The sequence below is a fragment of the Pristiophorus japonicus genome, chromosome 19 (assembly GCF_044704955.1).
Source record: "Pristiophorus japonicus isolate sPriJap1 chromosome 19, sPriJap1.hap1, whole genome shotgun sequence".
NCBI classification, from domain to species: domain Eukaryota; kingdom Metazoa; phylum Chordata; class Chondrichthyes; family Pristiophoridae; genus Pristiophorus; species Pristiophorus japonicus.
The window spans coordinates 93,419,598-93,443,831 of NC_091995.1; the positions used below are offsets into that span (position 1 = coordinate 93,419,598).

The 24,234-nt window shown below is 50.1% G+C and overlaps 1 protein-coding gene across 2 annotated transcripts in view; it reads left to right on the plus strand.

Moving 5' to 3' along the window:
- tbc1d17 (TBC1 domain family, member 17) overlaps window positions 1-24,234 on the plus strand; it is a 52,253-nt gene that overhangs the window by 16,759 nt on the left and 11,260 nt on the right. For both annotated transcript variants that reach the window (XM_070861827.1, XM_070861828.1), the window contains exons 3-12: window positions 997-1,071; window positions 3,073-3,193; window positions 6,147-6,357; window positions 10,098-10,209; window positions 11,927-12,106; window positions 14,304-14,435; window positions 16,717-16,820; window positions 19,331-19,425; window positions 21,956-22,072; window positions 23,540-23,640. In XM_070861827.1, the coding sequence (XP_070717928.1) occupies window positions 997-1,071; window positions 3,073-3,193; window positions 6,147-6,357; window positions 10,098-10,209; window positions 11,927-12,106; window positions 14,304-14,435; window positions 16,717-16,820; window positions 19,331-19,425; window positions 21,956-22,072; window positions 23,540-23,640 (1,248 nt within the window). The remainder of the gene's footprint in view (window positions 1-996; window positions 1,072-3,072; window positions 3,194-6,146; window positions 6,358-10,097; window positions 10,210-11,926; window positions 12,107-14,303; window positions 14,436-16,716; window positions 16,821-19,330; window positions 19,426-21,955; window positions 22,073-23,539; window positions 23,641-24,234) is intronic.

The window sequence follows — 24,234 nt, forward strand, 5'->3', positions numbered from 1 at the left end:
TTTGTATCAAATGAACAAATGGGGAGAATGTATAACCTAACCCACCCGTTGGGAAACTGAAGGGATCGGGTGCAACGCTGGTTTTACGCCCTGCTTGATTTCGCTCGACCTGGAGAGCAGTATTAGGCTGAGTAAATATGCATTCCACCCGATCCATGGGATTCCCACCTGATGAGGTTAAAATTTGGTAGGAAGAATATGGCAGTCACTTATTACTTGGAGGGTGCGAATCTAGGTGGGGTAGAGGAGCAAAGGGATCTGTGTAGAAATACACCAATCACTAAAAGTTGCGACCAGGTTAACAAGGCCGTAAATAAAGCAAACCAAGCACTAGGAGTTATTTCTAGAGGTATAGAATTGAAAAGTAGGGGAGTTATGCTAAACCTGCATCGAACCTTGGTTAGACCACACTTGGAGTACCGCTGGTCTCCATATTGTAAAAAGGATATAGAGGCACTGGAGAGGGCACAGACAAGATTTACAAGGTGATATCAGAAATGCAAGGGTACACATCTCTTGAAAGGATGAACAGGTTGGGTCTCTTCTCTTGGGGGCGGGGGGGGGGAAGAAGACGACTGAGGGGTTACCTAATAGAGGGTTTTAAAATGATGAAAGGTTTTGATAGAGTGGATACAGAGAGAGTGTTTCCACTTGTGGGGACGAGCATAACTAGAGGCCATCAATATAAGATAGTCACCGAGAAATCCAATAGGGAATTCAGCAGAAACTTCTTTAGCCAGAGAGTGGTGAGAATGTGGAACTCGCTGCCACAGGGAGGGGTTGAAGCGAATAGTATCGATGTATTTAAGGGGTGGCTAGACAAGCATGTGAGGGAGAAGGGAATAGAGGGTTACGCTGATAGAGCTGGATGAGGAAAGGCGGGAGGAGGCTCGAGTGGAACATAAACGCCGGCATGGACTGGTTGTGTTGAATGGCCTGTTTCAGTGTCGTATATCCTGTCTTAATTGTATTATTTGCTCTTGTACTGTTTCCCAGGGTCCTGATACTGTGATGGATTGGACTCCAATCGGTGAGAGTGGAGAACACCCTCAGTTCTTGTACTCCAAGAAGGTAATTCTCCTGGGCACCATGTGTGCAGTGCAGACCTGTTTAAGTTTGGATTAAATATTGATCTTTTTTTTTTTATTCAACATAAACTTTTTTCTGGTTAACTTTATGCTCATCAAAGTAGCTGTAATGTATTTGCTTCATGGGTTCTGTGTTTAAGAATTAATTGCAACACATTGCTATTAAGAAGTAGTTGGTTTATTAACAAAGGTTTAACAATCACACTACACGTTACCAGTTCATCCACTAGGCTCACAACTGCATACCTCATCGTGGATGACCTGGACTCAACTGGCTGGGGTTTTATTGAGTCTTGTGAACATCACGTGACTGGCTAAGCCACTCACAGTGTGCTAAAAATCTGTGAGCATACTCACTGGGGCATACATTACCGTAGCGAGGGCTCATACCACTGAGAAGTTTAACAGTTTTCCAACAACAACTTGCATTTATATAGTGCCTTTACCATCCCAAGGCGCTTCACAGGAGAGTAATCGGACAAAATTTGACACCGAGCCACAGAAGGAGAAATTAAGGCAGATGACCAAATGCTTGGTCGTGGAGCTAGGTTTTAAGGAGCGTCTTGAAGGAGGAAAGAGAGGCGGGAGAGGTTTAGGGAGGAAATTCCAGAGCTTGGAGCCCAGGCAACAGAAGTAACGGCCACCGATGGTTGAGCGATTATAATCAGGGATGCACAAGATGCCAGAATTAGAGAAGCACAGATATCTGCGGAGGGGGCTGGAGGAGATTAGAGATAGCGAGGGGGCGAGGCCATGGAGGGATTTGAATAACAAGGATGAGAATTTTGAAATCGAGGCGTTGCTTAACAGGGAGCCAATGTCAGTCAGCGAGCACAGGGGGTGATGGGTGAGTGGGACTCGGTGCGAGTTAGGACATGGGGTCAGCGAGCACAGGGGGTGATGGGTGAGTGGGACTTGGTGCGAGTTAGGACATGGGGTCAGCGAGCACAGGGGGTGATGGGTGAGTGGGACTTGGTGCGAGTTAGGACATGGGGTCAGCGAGCACAGGGGGTGATGGGTGAGCGGGACTTGGTGCGATTTAGGACACGGGCGGCCGAGTTTTGGATGACCATACATTTGTCAACACTAAGCACTCCCTGGCCAGATTCAACACAGCTTGGATGTGGAGTGACGCTCCCTCAGCTCTGAAGTTACAGAACAAAACAACAACCACATCAACTTGCATTTATATAGCGCCTTGAACATAAATGCCCCAAGGTGCTTCACAGAGGGGTGTGGAGGGAGGACGGGGGGTAAATCAGAGGCAAAGAAGGAGATATTAGGAAGGGTGACTCTAAAGCTTTTTCAACATTTTAAGAAAAACTTTAAAGGAGGAAAAGAAAGATTTGCATTTATATAGTGCCTTTCACGACCATTGGACGTCCCAAACGCTTTACAGTCAATTAAGTACTTTTAAAAATTGAAGTGTAGTCACTGTTGTAATGTGGGAAATGCGGCAACCAATTTGCGCACAGCAAGCTCTCACAAACAGCAATGTGATAATGACCAGATAATCTGTTTTGATTGAGGGATAAATATTGGCCCCAGGACACCGGGGATAACTCCCCTGCTTGTCTTCGAAATAGTGGTCACGGGATCTTTGACGTCCGCCTGAGAGCGCAGACAGGGCCTCGGTTTAACATCTCATCCGAAAGACGGCACCTCCGACAGTGCAGCGCTTCCTCAGCACTGCAGTGGGAGTGTCAGGAGGGGGAGTGAGATTTTATTTACACTTCATTCACGGGCCAACATTTATTGCCCAATCCTAATTGCCCTTGAGAAGGTGGTGGTAAGCCCCCTTTTGAACTGCTGCAGTCCGTGAGGTGAAGGTAATCCCAATGTTCAACTTCCCTTTTGCAAGGCACTTCTTGTTTTTTTGCAGAAAGTACAGCTTCGTCCTCGTGACCCTGGCACCGCGCTACATCACGTGGTTTCATTTATTTGTTCCTGTTCTTACCCTTGACACTACCCTGTGCTTTTTCAGGATTCCACCGTGAATGGAGCCAGTCACACTGAGGAGGACATGTTTGACCCAGGCTACGAACCTGATTGGGCCGTTATCAGCACAGTCGGAACCAGGATACGTCCGCTGGAGGATGTTCGCGGTGAGAGGCGGCCGTTCAGCATTACTGCAATGCATTCATTTCTTTGTTGCGAGTGAATCTTGCGCTCATCAAGGTGCAGTGTTTGTGCTGAGTGCCAGGTATCACCGTCGGGCACCGTCAAGTCCAGCATGTTACGGGTGCAGTGCAGAGTCTCAGCCCCCGACTGCACCATTAAATGATACAGCACAGAGGAGGCCATTTGGCCCAACGAGCCTGTGTTGGCTCAAGCAGTGCCTGAGCCAATACCAGGCAGCGTCGCCTTTAAACAGCTTGATTTGTAAGACCTGTTTGCATTGTTCCACAGCAATGCCACTTGCTGACAGAGTCCACAGTAAGCAGAGTTACGGGGACAGACCACCGCACTCGGCTTACACACTTTAAAGTGTTGGAGGGGAGACTCGAACAGGCTAGTCATCGACTGCTATGTTGCGGAACAGATACGGCATTGTCTCCAGCCGACACGAACCACAATCAATCTGGTGTTTTCTTTATCTCAAAAGAACAATTGGGCGTGTCCACTTTGAGTTCTCCTCTTCCCCTGTTGTCCCCACCCAACTTTTTTCTTTCCCTCTCTCCAACTTTCAAAATTAAAAAAAAAAACTTTTCCCAAACTTTTTTTTTTGCTCAGTTCACTGGGTTAGCTATCAATTCTCTCCGCCCAAGTCAACGTCCATTGCTACGCTTCTCCGGCAGCGGAGGGTCTGGCTGGTGAGATGACAGTACCACTTGTGACAAATGGCAGCCCAGAATGACCCTTGCTCTGATCTTTCCCCACCTGCCCCCCCCCCCCATCTGTGGGAGGCACCTGCTCTCGACTAGATGCCTTTCCACCTGCACCGCAGATTGGAAACGTGACTGAAGTTTCCATTCGGCCCATCATGCCTGTGCCAGCTCTTTGAACGAGCTCTCCAGTTAGACCCACTCTCCCCCCTGCTCATTCCCCATAACCCTGCAGATTTTTCCTTTCCAAGTATTTATCCCCTTCCCTTTTGAAAATTACGATTGAATCTGCTTCCACCAGCAAGAAAGTTTGTGCTGTGGGGAATTGCCCATTAGGAACTGGCTGCATAAGCTTCTTAAAACCGTGTTAGAAGGGAGACCACATGTAAAAGTTCCCTCTGAGGAAATAGTATTTTTAGTGAGGGCAGTGGTTTTGTAAATCTTACAGGCAGGGGAAGGGAAGCTCACTGAAGATGTAATTGCTGGAGTAATCTATTCATTTAATATGTGTGTTGTAGGTTATAAGTACAGATGTAGACAGTTGATCGCTCCTTACATAAGAACATACGAATTAGAAGCAGGAGTAGCTTGATCTTTGACCTCAACTCCACTTTCCCACCCGATCCCCATACCCCTTGATTCCCCCAGAGTTCAAAAGTCTAGCGATCTCAGCCTTGAATATACTCACTGAGCTCCCACAACCCTCTGGGGCAGAGAATTCCAAAGATTCACCACCCTCTGAGTGAAGAAATTTCTCCTCATCTCAGGCCGAAATGGCCGACCCCTTATCCTGTGACTGTGACCTCTGGTTCTAGACTCCCCAGCCCGGGGAAACATCCTGTCCTGCTAATTCCCCTCAGAATCTTGTATGTTTCAATAAGATCACACCTCATTTTTCTAAACTTCAGAGAGTATAAGCCCAGTATTCTCAATCTCTCCTCATAGGGCAACCCTCTCATCCCAGGGATCAATCTAGTGAACCTTTGTTGCACCACCTCTAAGGCAAGTGTATCGTTCCTTGGATAAGGAGACCATAACTATGCACAGTACTCCAGGTGTGGTCTCAGCAAAGCCCTGTACAATTGTAGCAAGGGTACAGTAGGACATTGGGAGTCCTGCTCTGAATGCCACCCGCCAGGGTCATAAGAACATAAGAAATAGGAGCAGGAGTCAGCTATTAGGCCCCGCGAGCCTGCTCCGCTATTTAATACGATCATGGCTGATCTGATCTTGGGCTCAGCTCCACTTCCCTGCCCACTCCCCATAATCCTTCACTCCCTTATCGTTCACAAATCTGTCTATCCCCACCTTAAATATATTCAATGACCCAGCCTCCACAGCTCTCTGGGGCAGAGAATTTCACAGATTCACGACCCTCTGAGAGAAGAAATTCCTCCTCATCTCAGTTCTAAATGGGCAACCCCTTATTCTGAAACTATGCCCCCTAGTTCTAGATGCCCCCACGAGTAGAAACATCCTCTCTGCATCTACCTTGTTGAGCCCCCTCAGAATCTTTTATGTTTCAATAAGATCACCTCTCATTCTTCTAAACTCCAATGTGTATCCGATACGCGAGATTGATAACACAAGATTACTCATTCAATTACCTTCAAATGTCGGGCAGAATTTTGAGTTCTCACTCATTGACTTGAGTGATCACATAAATTGGCTTAGTGTTAATAAAAGGGTAGATTGTATAAGGGGGGGGGGGAGAAAAATGTATAACTGAGCCACACACGCCTGTAGGCCCCCGTTCCAGTAAAATTAGCCCCAGTTTCGACTACGGAACCTGGTCCAGTGACCCATGTGCATGAGAAACATAGAAAATAGGTGCAGGAGTAGGCCATTCGGCCCTTCTAGCCTGCACCGCCATTCAATGAGTTCATGGCTGAACATGCAACTTCAGTACCCCATTCCTATAGAAGGTCGGGTGAGAACAGGATTGGGCTGAGCTGCACGCAGACACTTTATATTTAGGTTGTTGCATGAAGAAAGATGTACTGTGACGTGCCTGCAGTGACCCCCGGGGCAGCATTTTAAAATGTTGCCCCCCTGCCGCCCCCCCCCCCCTTTGGAAGAGAAGGCAAGAAAGTTGAGCAAAAAAAATTGTACGTGTTCTGTGCGGGAGCTGGCTCGATGGACCCTTTTCATGTTCGGTGTTTTGTTTCTGCCTGACGAGCCGTCCCTTGATTTTGAGTGCGGTGTTTTTTTTTTCCATTGGTCTGCCCCTCAGCTGCCGCCCAGTGCTCCGGAGCGCACAGCAAGTGGGCCTTCTCTCTCAGCCTGTCCGAGCTCAAGTCCATCCGCAAAAACAAGCCGGGCCTGGGCTGGTCCTACCTCATCTTCATCAGCAAGGACGGTACCTCCTTCCCGGCTCTTCACTTCCACGACGGCGGCACCCGAGCCTTGCTCAAGTGCCTGTGCAAATACGTGGTCCTGGCCACGTGAGTATACGACCCCGCCCTTCCGTGCACCGCGTGAAGTCGGAGCGCGGGCCGCGCTCGTGCAGTCGCTGCGCCGTGCACTCTGGTTGTAAAAGCCTGCGCGATTTTGACACTGAAGAGTGATGAGGCCGTGCAGGCAGATTGTCGGGAGCTAGGAGAGTGATTAAAAAAAGCAGGACATCAAAGGTAGTAATTTTGGATTACTCCCAGTGCCACGTGCTAGTGAGGAGTATGGTATTATAGCTATTGCTGAGATATGGCTGAAAGGGCAGGTATGGTAGCTCAACATTCCTGGTACATTGAGTGACAGCGTATAAGCCGCTTCTCATTTTTCAGAACGTAAGAAATAGGAGCACGAGTAGGCCCTACAACCCCTCGAGCCTGCTCCGCTATTCAATAAGATCATGGCTGATCATCGATCTCAACTCTACTTTCCTGCCCAATCCCTTGATTCCCCTAGACTCCAAAAATCTGTCTATCTCAGCCTTGAATATATTCAGAGACTCAGCATCCACAGCCCTCTGGGGCAGAGAATCCCAAAGATTCCCCACCCTCTGAGTGAAGAAATTCCTCCTCATCTCAGTCCTAAATGGCCGACCCCTTATCCTGAGACTGTGACCCCGGTTCTAAACTCTCCAGCCCGGGGAAATGAACTCTCGGCATCTACCCCGTCATTCCCCTTCAGAATCTTGTATGTATCAATGAGATCACCTCTCATTCTTCTAAACTCCAGAGAATTCTACACAATCTCTCCTCATAGGACAACCCTGTCATCCCGGGAATCAGTCTAGTGAACCTTTGTTGTACTGCCTCCAAGGCAAGTATATCTTTTCTTGGATATGGAGACCAAAACTATGCACAGTACTCCAGGTGCTGTTTTTGTTGAGCCTTCAGTGTTTCTGTCCAAGGCCTGTGCTGCATTGATTGGGTGGAGTCTGGAAGATCCTAAAGTGAGCAGCCCAGACTGGGGATAGGGAGAGGAAGAATCGATCGGGATTTCCACTCCTGATTGCTGTCTAATGACTTCCCCCCCCTCTGCCCCCAGTAACCAAGGCATTCTGACCAACAGCCCCCAAACCATTTCCGTTGTTTTTTTAAACATTTAGAACATAAGAAATAGAAGCAGGAATAGGTCATACAGCCCCTCGAGCCTGCCCCGCCAATTCATAAGATCATGGCTGATCTGATCATGGACTCGGGTCCACTTCCCCGCCCGCTCCCCTTATCCATAACACCTTATCCCCTTCTTGTTTAAGAAACTGTCTATTTCTGTCTTAAATTTATTCAATGTCCCAGCTTCCACAGCTCTCTGAGGCAGCGAATTCCACAGATTTACAACCCTCTGAGAGAAGAAATTTCTCCTCATCTCTGTTTTAAATGGGTGGCCCCTTATTCTAAGATTATGCCCTCTAGTTCTAGTCTCCCCCATCAGTGGGAACATCCTCTCTGCATCCACCTTGTCAAGTCCCCTCATAATCTTATACGTTCTGATAAGATCACCTCTCATTCTTCTGAATTCCGATGATGAGAGGCCCAACCTACTCAACCTTTCCTCGTAAGTTAACCCCCTCATCCCCGGAATCAAACGAGTGAACCTTCTCTGAACTGCCTCCAAAGCAAGTATATCGTTTCGTAAATATGGAAACCAAAACTGCACGCAGTATTCCAGGTGTGACCTCACCAATACCTTATATAGCTGCAGTAAGACTTCCCTGCTTTTATACTCCATCCCCTTTGCAATAAAGGCCAAGATACTATTGGCCTTCCTGATCACTTGCTGTACCTGCATACTATCCTTTTGTGTTTCATGCACAAGTACCCCCTGGTCCTGCTGTACTGCAGCACTTTGCAATCTTTCTCTATTTAAATAATAACTTGTTCTTTGATTATTTTTCTGCCAAAGTGCATGACCTCACACTTTTCAACATTATACTCCATCTGCCAAATTTTTGCCAACTCACTTAGCCTGTTTATGTCCCTTTGCAGATTTTTTGTGTCGTCCTCACACATTGCTTTTCCTCCCATCTTTGTATCGTCAGCAAACTTGGCTACGTTACACTCAGTCCCTTCTTCCAAGTCGTTAATATAGAGTGTAAATAGTTGGGGTCCCAGCACTGATCCCTGCGGCACCCCACTAGTTATTGGTTTCCAACCAGAGAATGAACCATTTATCCCGACTCTCTGTTCTCTATTAGTTAGCCAATTCTTTATCCATGCTAATATATTACCACCAACCCCGTGAACTTTTATCTTGTGCAGTAACTTTTTATGTGGCACCTTGTCAAATGCCTTCTGGAAGTCCAAATACACCACATCCACTGGTTCCCCTTTATCCACCCTGTTCGTTACATCCTCAAAGAACTCCAGCAAATTTGTCAAACATGACTTCCCCTTCATAAATCCATGCTGACTCTACCTGACCGAATTTTGCTTATCCAAATGTCCTGCTACTGCTTCTTTAATAATGGACTCCAACATTTTCCCAGCCACAGATGTTAGGCTAACTGGCCTATAGTTTCCTGCTTTTTGTCTGCCTCCTTTTTTTAAATAGGGGTGTTACATTTGCAGTTTTCCAAACTGTTGGGACCTCCCCAGAATCCAGGGAATTTTGGTAAATTAGAACCAATGCAGCAACAATCCCTGCCGCTGCTTCTCAAGACCCTAGGATGTAAGCCATCAGGTCCAGGGGATTTATCTGCCTTTAGTCCCATTCATCTTGCTGAGTACCACCTCCTTAGTGATCGTGATTGTGTTCTAAGTTCCTCCCCCACCCCCCCCCCATTGTCCCTTGACTATCCACTGTTGGAATATTGTTAGTGTCCTCTACCGTAAAGACTGATACAAAATATTTATTCAGAGTTTCTGCCATCTCCATGTTCCCCATTTCTAATTCCCTGGTCTCGTCCTCTAAGGGACCAACATTTACTTTAGCCACCCTTTTCCTTTTTATATACCGATAGAAACTCTTGCTATCTCTTTTTATATTTTGCGCTAGTTTACTTTCATAGTCTAGCTTCCCTTAATCATTTTTTTAGTTCTTTGCTGGCTTTTAAAAGCTTCCCAGTCTTCTGTCCTCCCACTAGTTTTGGCCACTTTGTATGCCCTTGTTTTTAACTGGGCACCGTCCTTTATTTCTTTAGTTAGCCACGGATGGCTATCTTTTCTCTTACACCCTTTCTTCCTCACTGGAATATATTTTTCTTGAGCGTTGTGAAATATTTGTTCCTGGGATGCGGCTGTCACTGGCAAGGCCGGCATTTATTGCCCATCCCTAATTGCCCTCGAGAAGGTGGTGATGAGCTGCCATTTCAGAGGACAGTTAAGAGTCAACCACATTGCTGTGGGTCTGGGGTCACAGAAAGGCCAGACCGGGTAAGGACGGCAGATTTCCATCTCTGAAGGACATTCGTGAACCAGATGAGTTTTACGACAATCCGGTTGTTTCATGGTCACCAATACTGATACTGTTTTTTTTTAATCCCCTGCTGGTGGAATTTGAAGTCGCATCTCTGAATTATTAGTCCAGACCTCTGGATTACTAGTCCAGTACCAAAACCACTATGCTACCGTTTCCCATGAGATGAGGAGAATTGCTGTCGGAGTTTACCAGGAATGCTGGGGTTGATTGTGAGCGACTGAGTGACAGATAGCTGTGGTGTCTGTATATTATGTGTTCTAATGGTTCTGACAGCAGTCAGTGTTGTGGTTTTCTGACTCGGTTATCGATGCTGCCTTGACAGGTCGAAGAAGGACCCTCGCCTTTATTTGGTCTACTCCCACGATTCTCACGCCTTGTCCCAGTCCTTTGACGAGTTGCAGCTGTTTGACGAGCATTCTTCGGATTTGGTGTCCGTGAGTAATTCTCTCTGCTTGATTTTCTTTTTGGCATTTAATCAATATCCATTTGATGAGAGCTTTGAGGATGCACTCCAGCATTCTATGTATTTATGGATCAGATCATCCATAAAATACCGACAACATGAGTGTTGCATGTACAGAGTTTCACCATGACCATAAACCATTTATGGTTTAAATCTATTGCTCACTGGGGATCCTGTCTCAACATTAAACACTCCCAGGGCAGGTACAGCACAGGTTAGATGCAGAGTAAAGCTCCCTCTACACTGTCCCATCAAACACTCCCAGGGCAGGTACAGCACGGGTTAGATACAGAGTAAAGCTCCCTCTACACTGTCCCATCAAACACTCCCAGGGCAGGTACAGCATGGGGTTAAATACAGAGTAAAGCTCCCTCTACACTATCCCATCAAACACTCCCAGGGCAGGTACAGCATGGGGTTAGATACAGAATAAAGCTCCCTCTACACTGTCCAAACAATGTGTTATGGGTCCAACCTAAGAAGAGCTCCCCCTCTTGTCATGACATCAGCGGCAGTTGCGCAAATTCCTGTGCAATTTCCCGGGAGCCAGTAGCGCGCTAACCCCTCCCCCAAACCTCTTCTGCCCCACTAGCGTTCCCTGAAGGCACTAACAGGCCTCTTTAAAAAAAAAAGGAGCAATTTCGCCCCACATGATCCTAAATGTACCTAGTGTGGTGGATAAGATTGGTGAGCTGTAGGTGCAATTCTCCACATGGGACTATAGTGTCAATAACAGAACCTGGCTCAATGAAAGGGAAGATTGAGAACTTAATATTCCTCATGTTAGGAATGATTTAAGTCCTTGGAGAGGGTGCAGAAGAGATTTACTAGAATGCTATCGGGGATGAGGGATATCAGTTATGTGGAGAGACTGGAGAAGCTGGGATTGTTCTTGGAGAGAGAAGGTTAAGAGATTTGGTAGAGATGTTCAAAATCATGAAGTGTTTTGAGAGAGTAATTAAGGAGAAACTGTTCTGGTGGCAGAAGGGCCGGCAACCAGAGGACACAGATTTCAGATAATTGGCAAAAGAACCAGAGGTGACATGAGGAAACATTTTTACACAGCGAGCTGTTATGATCTGGAATGCACTACCTGAAAAGGCGTTGGAAGCAGATTCAATAACTACTTTCAAAAGAGAATTGGATAAATACTTGAAGTGAAAAAAATGTACAGTACTATGGGGAAAGAGCAGGGTGGGGGTGCGAGGGGAGCGACGACTAATTGGATTGCTCTACCAAAAAAAGCTGGCACAGGCACGATGGGCCAAATGGTTCCTGGGATGTGGGCGTCGCTGGCCAGGCCGGCATTTATTGCCCATCCCTAATTGCCCCTTGAGAAGGTGGTGGTGAGCCGCCTTCTTGAACCGCTGCAGCCCGTGTGGTGAAGGTGCTCCCACAGTGCTGTTAGGGAGGGCGTTCCAGGATTGTGACCCAGCGACAATGAAGGAACGGCCGATATATTTCCAAGTCAGGATGGTGTGTGACTGGGAGGGGAACGTGGAGGTGGTGGTGTTCTCATGCGCCCGCTGCCCTTGTCCTTCTAGGTGGTAGAGGTCGCGGGTTTGGGAGGTGCTGCCGAAGAAGCCTTGGCGAGTTGCTGCAGTGCATCTTGTAGATGGTGCACACTGCAGCCACGCTATGTAAAATACAGATTATTAAGTGTTGCTCTTTTCACTCCCTTTCCCCAGCGCTTTATACAGGACCCTTACGCGGCGACGTTCGGCAGCTTCTCCAAAGTGACCAACTTCCTGCGCGGAGCGCTGCGGCCCCAGGACGGTCCCCGCCACCGACCGATGCGCGAGATGGCGGCCGGGCTGGACCTGGACCTGGATCAGCAGGACGAGCCGGGTTTCGAGGTCATCACCTGTGTAAGTGTCCAACCTCTGCACTGATGGTCAATTGATGGATATAACACAAGATGGTGAGGGAGTTAGGAGAGAGCCCTGCGAAATCGCTCCATAGCGAATCTATGGTTCAGAGCTTGCAACTACATCGCGACAGTTGACTTAGGAAAATTGACTGTGACATGTTGACATGGCAATTTACAATGCTAAGCGTTGATTCCATAGCCTTTCCTATATATTATCATAGAATCGTACAGTATAGAAGGAAGCCATTTGGTCCATCGTACTGCTTTCATTCATTCACTGGATGTGGGCATCGTGGGCAATGCCAACATTCATTGCCCATCCCTAATCGCCCTCGAAGGTGAGCCGCCACCTTGAACCGCTGCAGTCCGTGTGGTGAAGGTGCTCCCACAGTGTTATTAGGGAGGGAGTTCCAGGATGTTGACCCAGCAACGATGAAGGAACGGACGATATATTTCCCAGTGAGGATGGTGTGTGAGGGGCACTTGGAGGTGGCGGTGTTCCCATGCGCCTGCTACCCTTGTCCTTCTCGAGGTCGCGGGTATGGGAGGTGCTGCCGAAGAAGCCTTGGTGAGTTGCTGCAGTGCATCTTGTAGATGGTACACACTGCAACCACGGTGCGCCGGTGGTGGAGGGAGTGAGTGTTGAAGGTGGTGGATGGTGGGGGGGGGGGGGTGATCAAGCACGCTGCTTTTTCCTGGATGGTGTCGAGCTTCTTGTGTTGTTGGAGCTGCACTCATCCATCACATACCTGGCTACCTGACTCCTTTGAAAGAGCTATCCCCATTTTATATATAGATCTAGAGAGCTGATATATATTTATTCATTTGGACAGATTAATAAGAACTTAAATAGGAGCAGGCGTAGGCCATACGGCCCTCGAGCCTGCTCTGCCATTTAATACGATCATGGACTCGGGTCCACTTCCCCACCCGCTCCCCTCGGTTAAGAAACTGTATATCTCTGTCTTAAATGTATTCAGTGTCCCGGATTCCACAGCTCACTGAGGCAGCGAATTCCACAGATTTACAACCCTCAGAGAAGAAATTCCTCCTCATCTCCGTTTTAAATGGGCGGCCCCTTATTCTAAGATTATGCCCTCTAGTTCTAGTCTCCCCCGTCAGTGGAAACTTCCTCTCTGCATCCACCTTGTCAAGCCCCCTCATAATAAGCAATTGAAAGTGTGATGTGGATTAATGTTTGTTTTTTAAATGGAAGATAAATAGCAAATTGCTGTTTTGAGATGCTGCCTTCCCTCCCTTCCCTCCCCCTGCAATCCTAATCCGGCTGTGCTCCATCTGCAGATAGCTGAGATGATGCTGAGCCTCTGGGGGCTGTCGGCCTCCCCTTCTGGCTTTCCCGCAGCTCGGGTGGGAATGCAGCGTTGCAGTCCGCTCGGCAGCAATGGCAGGGACAATGCCGTGAGGTGTGTTGACAGGCCGGGCAACTGTGCTTCAGGTTCATTTACCTGTGTCGCTCCTTCCCCCTCCTGCTCCAATGATTTACACTTTAGAAGTGCCGCTGAGAGGCAATCTGGGAGCAGACGTCACGTTCAGTGACTGTTGCCACAGCCCGCAGGGCAGGTCATTGCGATGTTGCGTAAGGAATTTTACAAACAACAGCACAATCTCGGGTCCCACAGAATCTGCAGCACAGAAAGAGGCCATTTGGCCCAACTGGTCTGTGCCCGTGTTTATGCTCCACACTAGCCCCCCTTTTCGTTTAACCTCACCAACATATCCTTCTATTCCCTTCTCCCTCATGTGTTTATCCAGCCTCCCCTTAAATGCATCTGTGTAATTTGCCTCAACCACTCCCTGTGGCAGCGAGTTCCACATTCTCATCACTCTCTGTGTAAAGACGTTTCTCCTGGATTCCCTATTGGTTTTATCAGTGACTGTCTTATATTTATATCCCCTAGATTTGGTCTCCCGCACAAGGGAAACATCTCCTCTGCGTCTGCCTTATCAATCCCCTTCATAGTTTTAAAGATCTCCATTGGATCACCTCTCCTACTTCTCTATAGAAAGGAGCCTCCACTGCCTGTTCAGTGTTACTTGATAGTTATAACCTCTCCGTTCTGGTATCGTCCTTGTCGATCTTTTTTGCACCTTCTCCAGTGCCTCTATGGTTTTTAATACATTTTTAAAAAGAGACATTCCCTCCCCCGTTAAGATCTTTCTGACTTTCTTTCCAGCAAGCTGATCTGGGTCAGCGCCCCACGGTACAGAGGCAGGAGACTCTAACCGCTGCGGATTGGGAAAAGCATCTGGACCCAGAAGGAAGAGTTCAGGACGTGGAAGAACTAAAGAGAAAGATTTTCAAAGGAGTAGGTGAATTCATTCATTCATTAGTTCACATGTTTGTTTCTGAAGCATTTCATGCCATCATTGTGACGTACAGCCCACGACTAATGGCTCAGTGGGCAGCACTCTCGCCTCCGAGTCAGGATTGTGGCTTCAAGTCCCACTCCAGGGACTTGAGCACATAATCTAGGTCAACACTCCAGTGCAGCACTGGCGGAGCGCCGCGCTGTTGGAGGGGCAGCGCTGAGGGAGCGCCGCGCTGTTGGAGGGGCAGTGCTGAGGGAGCGGCGCACTGTGGGAGGGGCAGTGCTGAAGGAGTGCCGCACTGTCGGAGGGGCAGTGCTGAGAGAGCACCGCGCTGTCGAAGGGGCAGTACTGAGGGAGCGCCGCACTGTTGGAGGGGCAGTGCTGAGGGAGCGGCGCACTGTGGGAGGGGCAGTGCTGAGAGAGCACCGCGCTGTCGGAGGGGCAGTACTGAGAGAGCACCGCACTGTTGGAGGGGCAGTGCTGAGGGAGCGCCGCACTGTTGGAGGGGCAGGGCTGAGGGAGCGCCGCGCTGTCGGAGGGGCAGTACTGAGGGAGCGCCGCGCTGTCGAAGGGGCGTGCTGAGGGAGCGCCGCGCTATCGGAGGGGCAGTGCTGAGGGAGCGGGGGCAGTGCTGAGGGAGCGCCGCACTGTCGGAGGAGCAGTACTGAGAGAGCACTGCACTATCGGAGGGGCAGTACTGAGGGAGCGCCGCACTGTCGGAGGGGCAGTACTGAGAGCACTGCACTGTCGGAGGGGCAGTACTGAGGGAGCGCCGCGCTGTTGGAGGGGCAGTGCTGAGGGAGCGGCGCACTGTGGGAGGGGCAGTGCTGAAGGAGTGCCGCACTGTCGGAGGGGCAGTGCTGAGAGAGCACCGCGCTGTCGAAGGGGCAGTACTGAGGGAGCGCCGCACTGTTGGAGGGGCAGTGCTGAGGGAGCGGCGCACTGTGGGAGGGGCAGTGCTGAGAGAGCACCGCGCTGTCGGAGGGCCAGTACTGAGAGAGCACCGCACTGTTGGAGGGGCAGTGCTGAGGGAGCGCCGCACTGTTGGAGGGGCAGGGCTGAGGGAGCGCCGCGCTGTCGGAGGGGCAGTACTGAGGGAGCGCCGCGCTGTCGAAGGGGCAGTGCTGAGGGAGCGCCGCGCTATCGGAGGGGCAGTGCTGAGGGAGCGGGGGCAGTGCTGAGGGAGCGCCGCACTGTCGGAGGAGCAGTACTGAGAGAGCACTGCACTATCGGAGGGGCAGTACTGAGGGAGCGCCGCACTGTCGGAGGGGCAGTACTGAGAGCACTGCACTGTCGGAGGGGCAGTACTGAGGGAGCGCCGCACTGTCGGAGGGGCAGTACTGAGGGAGCGCTGCGCTGTCGGAGGGGCAGTACTGAGGGAGCGCCGCGCTATCGAAGGGGCAGTGCTGAGGGAGCGCCGCGCTATCGGAGGGGCAGTGCTGAGGGAGCGGGGGCAGTGCTGAGGGAGCGCCGCACTTCCGGATTAGTCCCACTCCCCTGCTCTTCCCCCATAGCCCTGTAATGTTCTGCTCTTCAAGTGTTTATCTAATTCCCTTTTGAAAGTTACTATTGAATCTGCTTCCCTCACCCTTTCAGGCAGCGGGTTCTAGATCGTAGCAACTTGCCAGAGAATAAGAGAAAAAATTCTCTTCCGCCTCTGGCTCTTTTGCCAATCACCTTAAATCTGAGTCCTCTGCTGACCGACCCTCCTGCTAGTGGAAACAGTTTCTCCTTATTCACTCCTTCAAACCCCTTATAAAGTCCGTCCAAGAAAAAAAAGCCTTGGATTTATATAGTGTCTTTCACAACCACCAGACGTCTCAAAGCGCTTTACAGCCAGTGAAGTACTTTTTGGAGTGTAGTCACCACTGTTGAAATGTGGCAGCCAATTTACGCACAGCAAGCTCCCACAAACAGCAATGTGATAATGACCCAGATAATCTGTTTTAATGATGTTGATTGAGGGATAAATATTTGCCCCAGGTCACCGGGTATAGCTCCCCTGCTCTTTGAAATAGTGCGGTGGGATTGATTATGTTCACCTGAGAGCAGGCGGGGCCTCGGTTTAACGTCTCATGCAAAAGACGGCACCTCTGACAGTGCAGCACTCCCTCGGCACTCCACTGCACTGTGAATATCAGCCTAGATTTATGTGCTCAAGTTCCCGGAGTGGGACTTGGACCCACAACCTTCTGACTCCGAGGCGAGAGTGCTGCCCACTGAGCCACGGCTGAAGCTGAATAATTTACTCATTATTATTTTGATTTCCTCTGTCAGGGTCTGTGCCACAGCATCCGTCGGGAAGTCTGGAAATTCCTGCTGGGATACTACCCCTGGGACAGCACAGCTGAGGATCGCAAGGTTGTGGTGAAGCAAAAAACGTAAGGAGCAATTCCGCCTGCCCCGCCCCCCCCACCCAAGTGACCTGCGATGAAAAGTTGGGATGTTTATAAACTGAGGGTGAAGAATCAGCAAGCTGGTTGTAGCTAGTATGTGGATGCTCAGTTGTTAATCGAGTGCAGAAGGGGTATCCTTTTTGAAGCCCCAGTGGAGAGCAGTTAACTAGAGGGGTGAGGGGATTCGTGGCTGGTGCTTTTGATTAAAGGACTTCAGTTTAGAACCGAGTTTCAATCCAACCCACATTTGTGAGATGAAGGTTTACCCTCCTTTTGAGCTGGCAGCTGGTGCTGAGGGAGTGCCGCACTATCAGAGGGGCAGTACTGAGGGAGCGCCGCACTGTCGGAGGGGCAGTACTGAGGGAGCTCTGCACTGTCGGAGGGGCAGTACTGAGGGAGTGCCGTACTGTCGGAGGGGCAGTATTGAGGGAGCTCTGCACTGTCGGAGGGGCAGTACTGAGGGAGTGCCGTATTGTCGGAGGGGCAGTACTGAGGGAGCGCCGCACTGTCGGAGGGGCAGTACTGAGGGAGCTCTGCACTGTCGGAGGGGCAGCACTGAGGGAGTGCCGCACTGTCAGAGGGGCAGTACTGAGGGAGCGCCGCACTGTCGGAGGGGCAGTACTGAGGGAGTGCCGCACTGTCGGAGGGGCAGTACTGAGGGAGTGCCGCACTGTCGGAGGGGCAGCACCAACCCACCCGAGTTTAGCACAGGTCGATACTAATTTGTTGGTTTTACTACAATACCAGCTCGCATTTAATGTAGTCAAACGTCCCAATGTGCTTCACAAGAGCATTATCGGACAAAATCGATCTTATTGAAAAAAGTAAGATTCTGAGGGGGCTTAACAAGGTAGATGCAGAGAGGATGTTTCCCCTCATGGGGGAATCTAGAACTAGGGGGCATAGTTTCAGAATAAGGGGTCGCCCATTTAAAACAGAGATGAGGAGGAATTTCTTCTGAGGTTGTGATTCTGTGGAATTCTCTGCCCCAGAGAGCTGTGGAGGCTGGGTCATTGGATCTATTCAAGGCTGAGATAGACAGATTTTTGAACTACAGGGGAGTCCAGGGTTATGGGGAGCGGGCAGGAAAGTGGAGTTGAGGCCAAGATCAGATCGGCCATGATCTTATTGAATGGCGGAGCAGGCTCGAGGGGCCGAATGGCTCCAATTTCTTATGCTCTTGCGTTAAATTTGATGCCGAGCCACGCAAGGAGATATTAGGCCAAGTGATCACACGCTTGGTCAAAGAGAGAGGTTTCAAGGAGTATCTTAAATGAGGAGAGAGAGGGTAAGGGAGGGAATTCTTGAGCTTTGGGGTCTAGGCAGCCGAAGGCACGGCCGCTAATGATGGGGTGATTAAAATCAGGGATGTGCAAGAGGCCAGGATTGGAGCAGCGCAGAGATCTCGGAGGGTTGTAGGCCACTTTCCCTGTAAGCTGGGCGGGTGCACGGTGCTCCGGGGAACCTGCGCTGCCTGCTTTTCAATACAAAGGGGCTGCGCAGGACCAAGCAAAATTAGAGGGAACGTTGGTTGCAGGGCTGGAGCAGGTTACAGAAATGGGGAGGGGGCGAGGCCATGGAGGGATTTGAGCAGAAGGATGAGAATTTTAACATTTTACTTGGAAAGCAGCAAACTGCTGGCTGTGGGGAGCGGAAGTGCGGGACGGACCGATGCTTTGTGGTTGAAGCAGTGCAGGAGAGGCTTTTACTCTGAAGCTAACCCATGCTGTAACTGAGCTGGGAGTCCTTGTTCGAGAATGTTACAGCTTTACCCTCTATGTAATCTGGGTTTCTGATTTGATCCAAAACTCGGCTGCCCTGTGTCCTAACTTGCATCGAGTCCCGCTCACCCATCACCCCCTGTGCTCACTGACCTACATTGGCTCCCGATTAAGCAATGCCTCGATTTCAAAATTCTCATCCTTATTTTCAAATCCCTCCATGGCCTCGCCCCTCCCTATCTCTGTAATCTCCTCCAGTCCCACAACCCTCCGAGATGTCTGCACTCCTCTAATTCTGCCCTCTTGAGCATCCCTGATTATAATCGTTCAACCATCGGTGGCCGTGCCTTCTGTTGCCTGGGCCCCAAGCTCTGGAACTCCCTCCCTAAACCTCTCCACCTCTCTACCTCTCTGTCCTTCTACAAGACGCTCCTTAAAACGTAACGTCTTTGAGCAAGCTTTTGGTCATCTGTGCTAATTTCTAATTATGCGGCTCGGTATCAAATTTTTTATCTCCTCACACTCCTGTGAAGTACCTTGGGACGTTTCACTATGTTAAAGGTGCTATATAAATACAAGTTGTTGTTGTTATTCCTTGTGTTCTTATTGCCTCTTCATACTATCACCCTGGTGGATCACCTGACGTGTGTGTGAGATCCTTGTCCAATTCTAGCCAGTGAGCCAGAGTGAATCTTCCCCCATTCCGTTCCCTGCACTGCACGGGCTTGTGTGTGTTTTTTGTTCTCTGCTGACTCGCGTGGTTGGTTTCCTTAGGGATGAGTACTTCCGGATGAAACTGCAGTGGAAGTCAGTGACCGAGGATCAGGAACGGCGGAATTCCCTGCTGCGTGCGTACAAGAGTCTGATTGGTGAGTTTGCTGGAGCGAAGGGTGGACTTTTAAATCGACCCGCAGCAGTCCGAGATCCACTCTAGAACTTGCCGACCGATGAGTAGCTTGCCAGCACTCTCTGCCAAGTACTCGAGGGCAACAGGTGCTGGGACAGCATATCCCAGCAAAGAGTACCGGGCACTCAACACCTTCAGGCGAGGGTGGGATTGAAAATAATTGGTGGAGGGGGAGCCAAAATGTAAGTTGAGATCACTCATTGATGTGTGTACCATAAAGCCGACCTTTGGAAATACAACTGCTGAACTCCACCGAGATTCATTATTTTTTTGTTGTTATCCAGGGCAAAGCAGCCCACTTGATCGGCACCCCATCCAGCACAAATATCCTCCCCCCTCCACCACCGGCGCACTGTGGCTGCAGTGTGCACCATCTACAAGATGCACTGCAGCAACTCGCCAAGGCTTCTTCGGCGGCACCTCCCAAACCCACGACCTCTACCGCCTACAAGGACAAGGGCAGCAGGCGCATGGGAACACCACCACCTCCACGTTCCCCTCCCAGTCACACACCATCCCGACTTGGAAATATATCGGCCGTTCCCTCATCGTCGCTGGGTCAAGATCCTGGAACTCCCTCCCTAACAGCACTGTGGGAGCACCTTCACCACACGGACTGCAGCGGTTCCAGAAGGCGGCTCACCACCACCTTCTCAAGGGCAATTGGGGATGGCAGTGATGCCCACATCCCATAAAATGGATAAATATCGGGATGTGGGCGTCGCTGGCGAGGCTGCATTGAAGCCCGTCCCCGAGAAAGTGGTGGGGAAACGACATCGCGAACCGCTGAAATGCTTACCATGACACTGCTGCTGTGAGTTGGCGTGACACATACCATAATGTGCACGTGCGAATACACACATAAGCACATAAGAAATAGGAGCAGGAGTAGGCCATACGGCCCCTCGAGCCTGCTGAACCGATCATGGACTCAGCACTACTTCCCCGCCCGCTCCCCATAACCCCTTATCCCTTATCGTTTAAGAAACTGTCAATTTCTGTCTTAAATTTATTCAATGTCCCAGCTTCCACAGCTCTCTGAGGCAGTGAATTCCACACATTTACAACCCTCAGAGAAGAAATTCCTCCTCACCTCTGTTTTAAATGGGCGGCCCCTTATTCTAAGATCATGCCCTCTAGTTCTAGTCTCCCCCATCAGTGGAAACATCCTCTCTGCATCCACCTTGTCGAGCCCCCTCATAATCTTATACATTTCGATAAGATCACCTGAATTCCAATGAGTAAAGGCCCAACCTACTCAACCTTTCCTCATAAGTCAACCCCCTCATCCCCGGAATCAACCGAGTGAACCTTCTCTGAACTGCCTCCAAAGCAAGTATATCCTTTCGTAAACATGGAAACCAAAACTGCACGCACGCGAACACGTGTGGCGCATACATTGAGTGCTGTAAATGTTCAGTGTGCCACCTGACTGCACCATCTGCAACCTTTAAAGCTGCCTGCAATCAATTCCGCCATTAGCTTGAGCATTTGTATAAAATGAATGTCAGATGCTGTAAATTGGATTCATACAGCAGGCACCCGCACCATGGGCCTTAAATATCCAGCAAGTATCCTAGTGTCATGGACCTCACTCACTTTGACTGGAGCAGACTGGGCCCAGAGTGAAGCATAGGATCATAGAAATTTACAGCGCGGAAGGAAGCCATTTTGGCCCATCGTGTCCATGCCGGCCGACAAAGAGCTACCCAGCCTAATCCCACTTTCCAGCTCTTGGTCCGTAGCCCTGTAGGTTACGGCATGTCAAGTGCACATCCAAGTACTTTTTAAATGTGGTGAGGGTTTCTGCCTCTACCACCCTTTCAGGCAGTGAGTTCCAGACCCCCACCACCCTCTGGGTGAAAATATTTCCCCTCAAATCCCCTCTAAACCTACCAATTACTTTAATTCTGTGCCCCCTGGTTGTTGACCCCTCTGCTAAATGAAATAGGTCCTTCCTATCTCTCTAGTGCAATCACACTTTCCTGTAATTTGATGACCAGAACTGCATGCAGTACTCTAGCTGTGGCCTAACTACTGTTTATACAGTTCAAGCATAATTTCCCTGCTCTTGTAGTCTATGCCTTGGCTAATAAAGGCAAGTATCTGTATGCCTTCTGAACCTGCCCTGCTACCTTAAGGGATCTGTGGACATGCACTCCAAGGTCCCTTTGTTCCTCTACACATCTCGGTGTCCTACCATTTAATGTGTATTCCCTTTGCCCTGTCAGCCCTCCCCAAATCCCCAAGTGAAGAGGAGATCGAGTCTACATGGAGCTTTGGCTGCCATGAGTCAGAACGTCTCAATCACAGAGGTGTGTGTGCACCAGGCCAGTTGTAGAACCCCAGCTGGTCTGGAACTCTGCACCGACTGGCAATCCAGAGCTGCTGGTCTGAATGGCTTCTCGTCCCACGCTGAGCAACGCATTTGCCCACTAGACGCTCGAGGTTAGTTTTCGAGACCAAGCGCTGAAGTTGCTTTTCCTCCGCAGAGCGGGACGTCAGCAGGACTGATCGCAGCAACAAGTTCTACGAGGGGAGCGACAACCCGGGCCTGGTGCTGCTGAACGACGTGCTGATGACCTACTGCATGTACAACTTCGATCTGGGTAAGACCTCGCTTCCAGCCTCCCGCGCACACGGCTTGCTGACTGAACCCAATGAGTGGCTTCAATGTCTCTCATTTATATAGCACCTTTTTAACGTAGTAAAACGTCCCAAGCGCTTCACAGCAGCGTAATCAGACCAAAATTGACATCGAGCCACATTAGCATAGTTGATGGGTTAAAGAGGTAGGTTTTAAGGGGCATTTTAAAGGAGAGGAACGAGGTAGAGAGGTTTAGGGAGGGAATTCCAGAGCTTAGCACCTAGATAGCTGAAGTCACAGCCGCCAACAGAGGAGTGATTAAAATTGGGCGTGCACAAGAAGGCAGAATTGGAGGAGCGCAGAGATCTCGAGGGGGTTGCGGGGCTGGAGATGGGGAGGGGGCGAGGCCATGAAGGGAGAATTCTCGGGTGAGAATTTTAAATTTGAGGCATTGTTGAACCGGGAGCCAATGTCGGTCAGCGAGCACAGGGGGTCGATGGGTGAGCGGGACTCAGTGCGAGTTAGGATATGGGCAGCCGGGTTTTGGAAGTACTCAAGTTTACGGAGGGAAGAATGTGGGAGGCCAGCCAGGGGTGCCTTGGAATAGTTAAGTCTAGAGGTAATCTTCATACTCGCTTTCTTGCTCGGACTGAATCTGAAGGTCCACTCCCCCGATGAGCTGCTTGACCCTGAACTTGGGTTAAAACCCTCCTGGCTACCCTATATAAACTTCCGACTCATCCCATCTTGCACCAGATCCCACTCCCCTATCAGCCTGGTCTCCACTGCTCAGAGTCCACTTTCACCCTTTTTATAAAGCATTTACTAAGTTAAATGCATGTTGTGTCACAGTATAGGCAGACGTGGTGACCATTTTGCACACAGTAAGATCCCACAAACAGCAGTGAGCTGAACGACCCGTTGTCACAGTTAACTGGTTGAGGAAGGAATCGAGAGATGTGGGGTAAATCGCTGCACACCATGCTTCCCATATAGTTACTGTCGAATCATGTGGCACAGGAGGAGGCCATTCAGCACATCGTATCTGTGCCAGCTCTTTTTGAGCTGTCCAATTAATCCCACTCCCTCCACTCTTTCCCCATCGCCCTGCAAATTTACCCAACTCCCGTTTGAAAGTTACTATTGAATCTGCTCCCACCGCCCTTTCAGGCAGCGCGTTCCCGATCACAACAACTCGCTGCGTAAAAACATTCTCCTCACCTCCCCCTCTGGTTCTTTTGCCGATTATCTTAATTCTGTGTCCCTCTGGTTACCGACCCTCCTGACCCTGAAATATTTCTCCTTATTTACTCTTATCAAAACCTTTTAATAACTTAAATCTCCCCTTGACCGTCTCTGCTCGCCAAAGAGCAGCTTCTCCAGTCTCCGCACATAACTGATTTCCCTCATCTTTGGTAGCGTTCTGGTAAATCTCCTCTGCACCCCCTCCACCAGCTGAACATTTGCAATGGTTGTGTTTGCTGTGCAGGCTACGTTCAGGGAATGAGTGACCTCCTCTCACCGATACTCTACGTCACGCAGAACGAAGTCGATTCCTTCTGGTGTTTCACCGGCTTCATGGAGCAAGTGGTGAGTGCCGTCAAGTCCGCAAATATTCTGCTTGGCCGGGAATAACCTGAACAGAAAGAACTTTGGGTTGGGGGTGGGGGGTGAAATTCGGGTCATTTGCACCTCCCGTTAACACCCCCGCACAAACGACTTTTTGCCTGGACTAACGATTTGGCGGGAATTTAGTGGCGGCGGTAACCCGTAGCGCCCTACTCCGCTGTGCCGGCGATGCGCACGGTGATGACGTCGGCAGCGACCCGTTTTCGCCCCGGAGTTGAAATTTGGGAGCGCGCCCCCCCCCTGAAGCTCCCCTGGGTTGCAGGCTGCTCTCGGGGCGCTCGTTAAAGGGGAGTTGGCGGCACGAGAGGATTAAAAAAACGCCCGTTGCACCGCGGAACGCGGGGTCCGTGCCACGATCTGGCACTCCGCTTGAGCGCCGGGTTGATGGCATGGCATGCCCCTCCCCCGGTGGTCTGGGTCGGGCCCCACAGAGTCTGCAACTTGGCCCTCCCCTTTAATGAAGGGGAGAGAGCCCTTTACTATGCAGCTGCTCTACGCGTCCCAGGGCATAGTGCTGCGTCCCCCCCCATTTGCTTCTGCCCCGCTCGCGCCCCA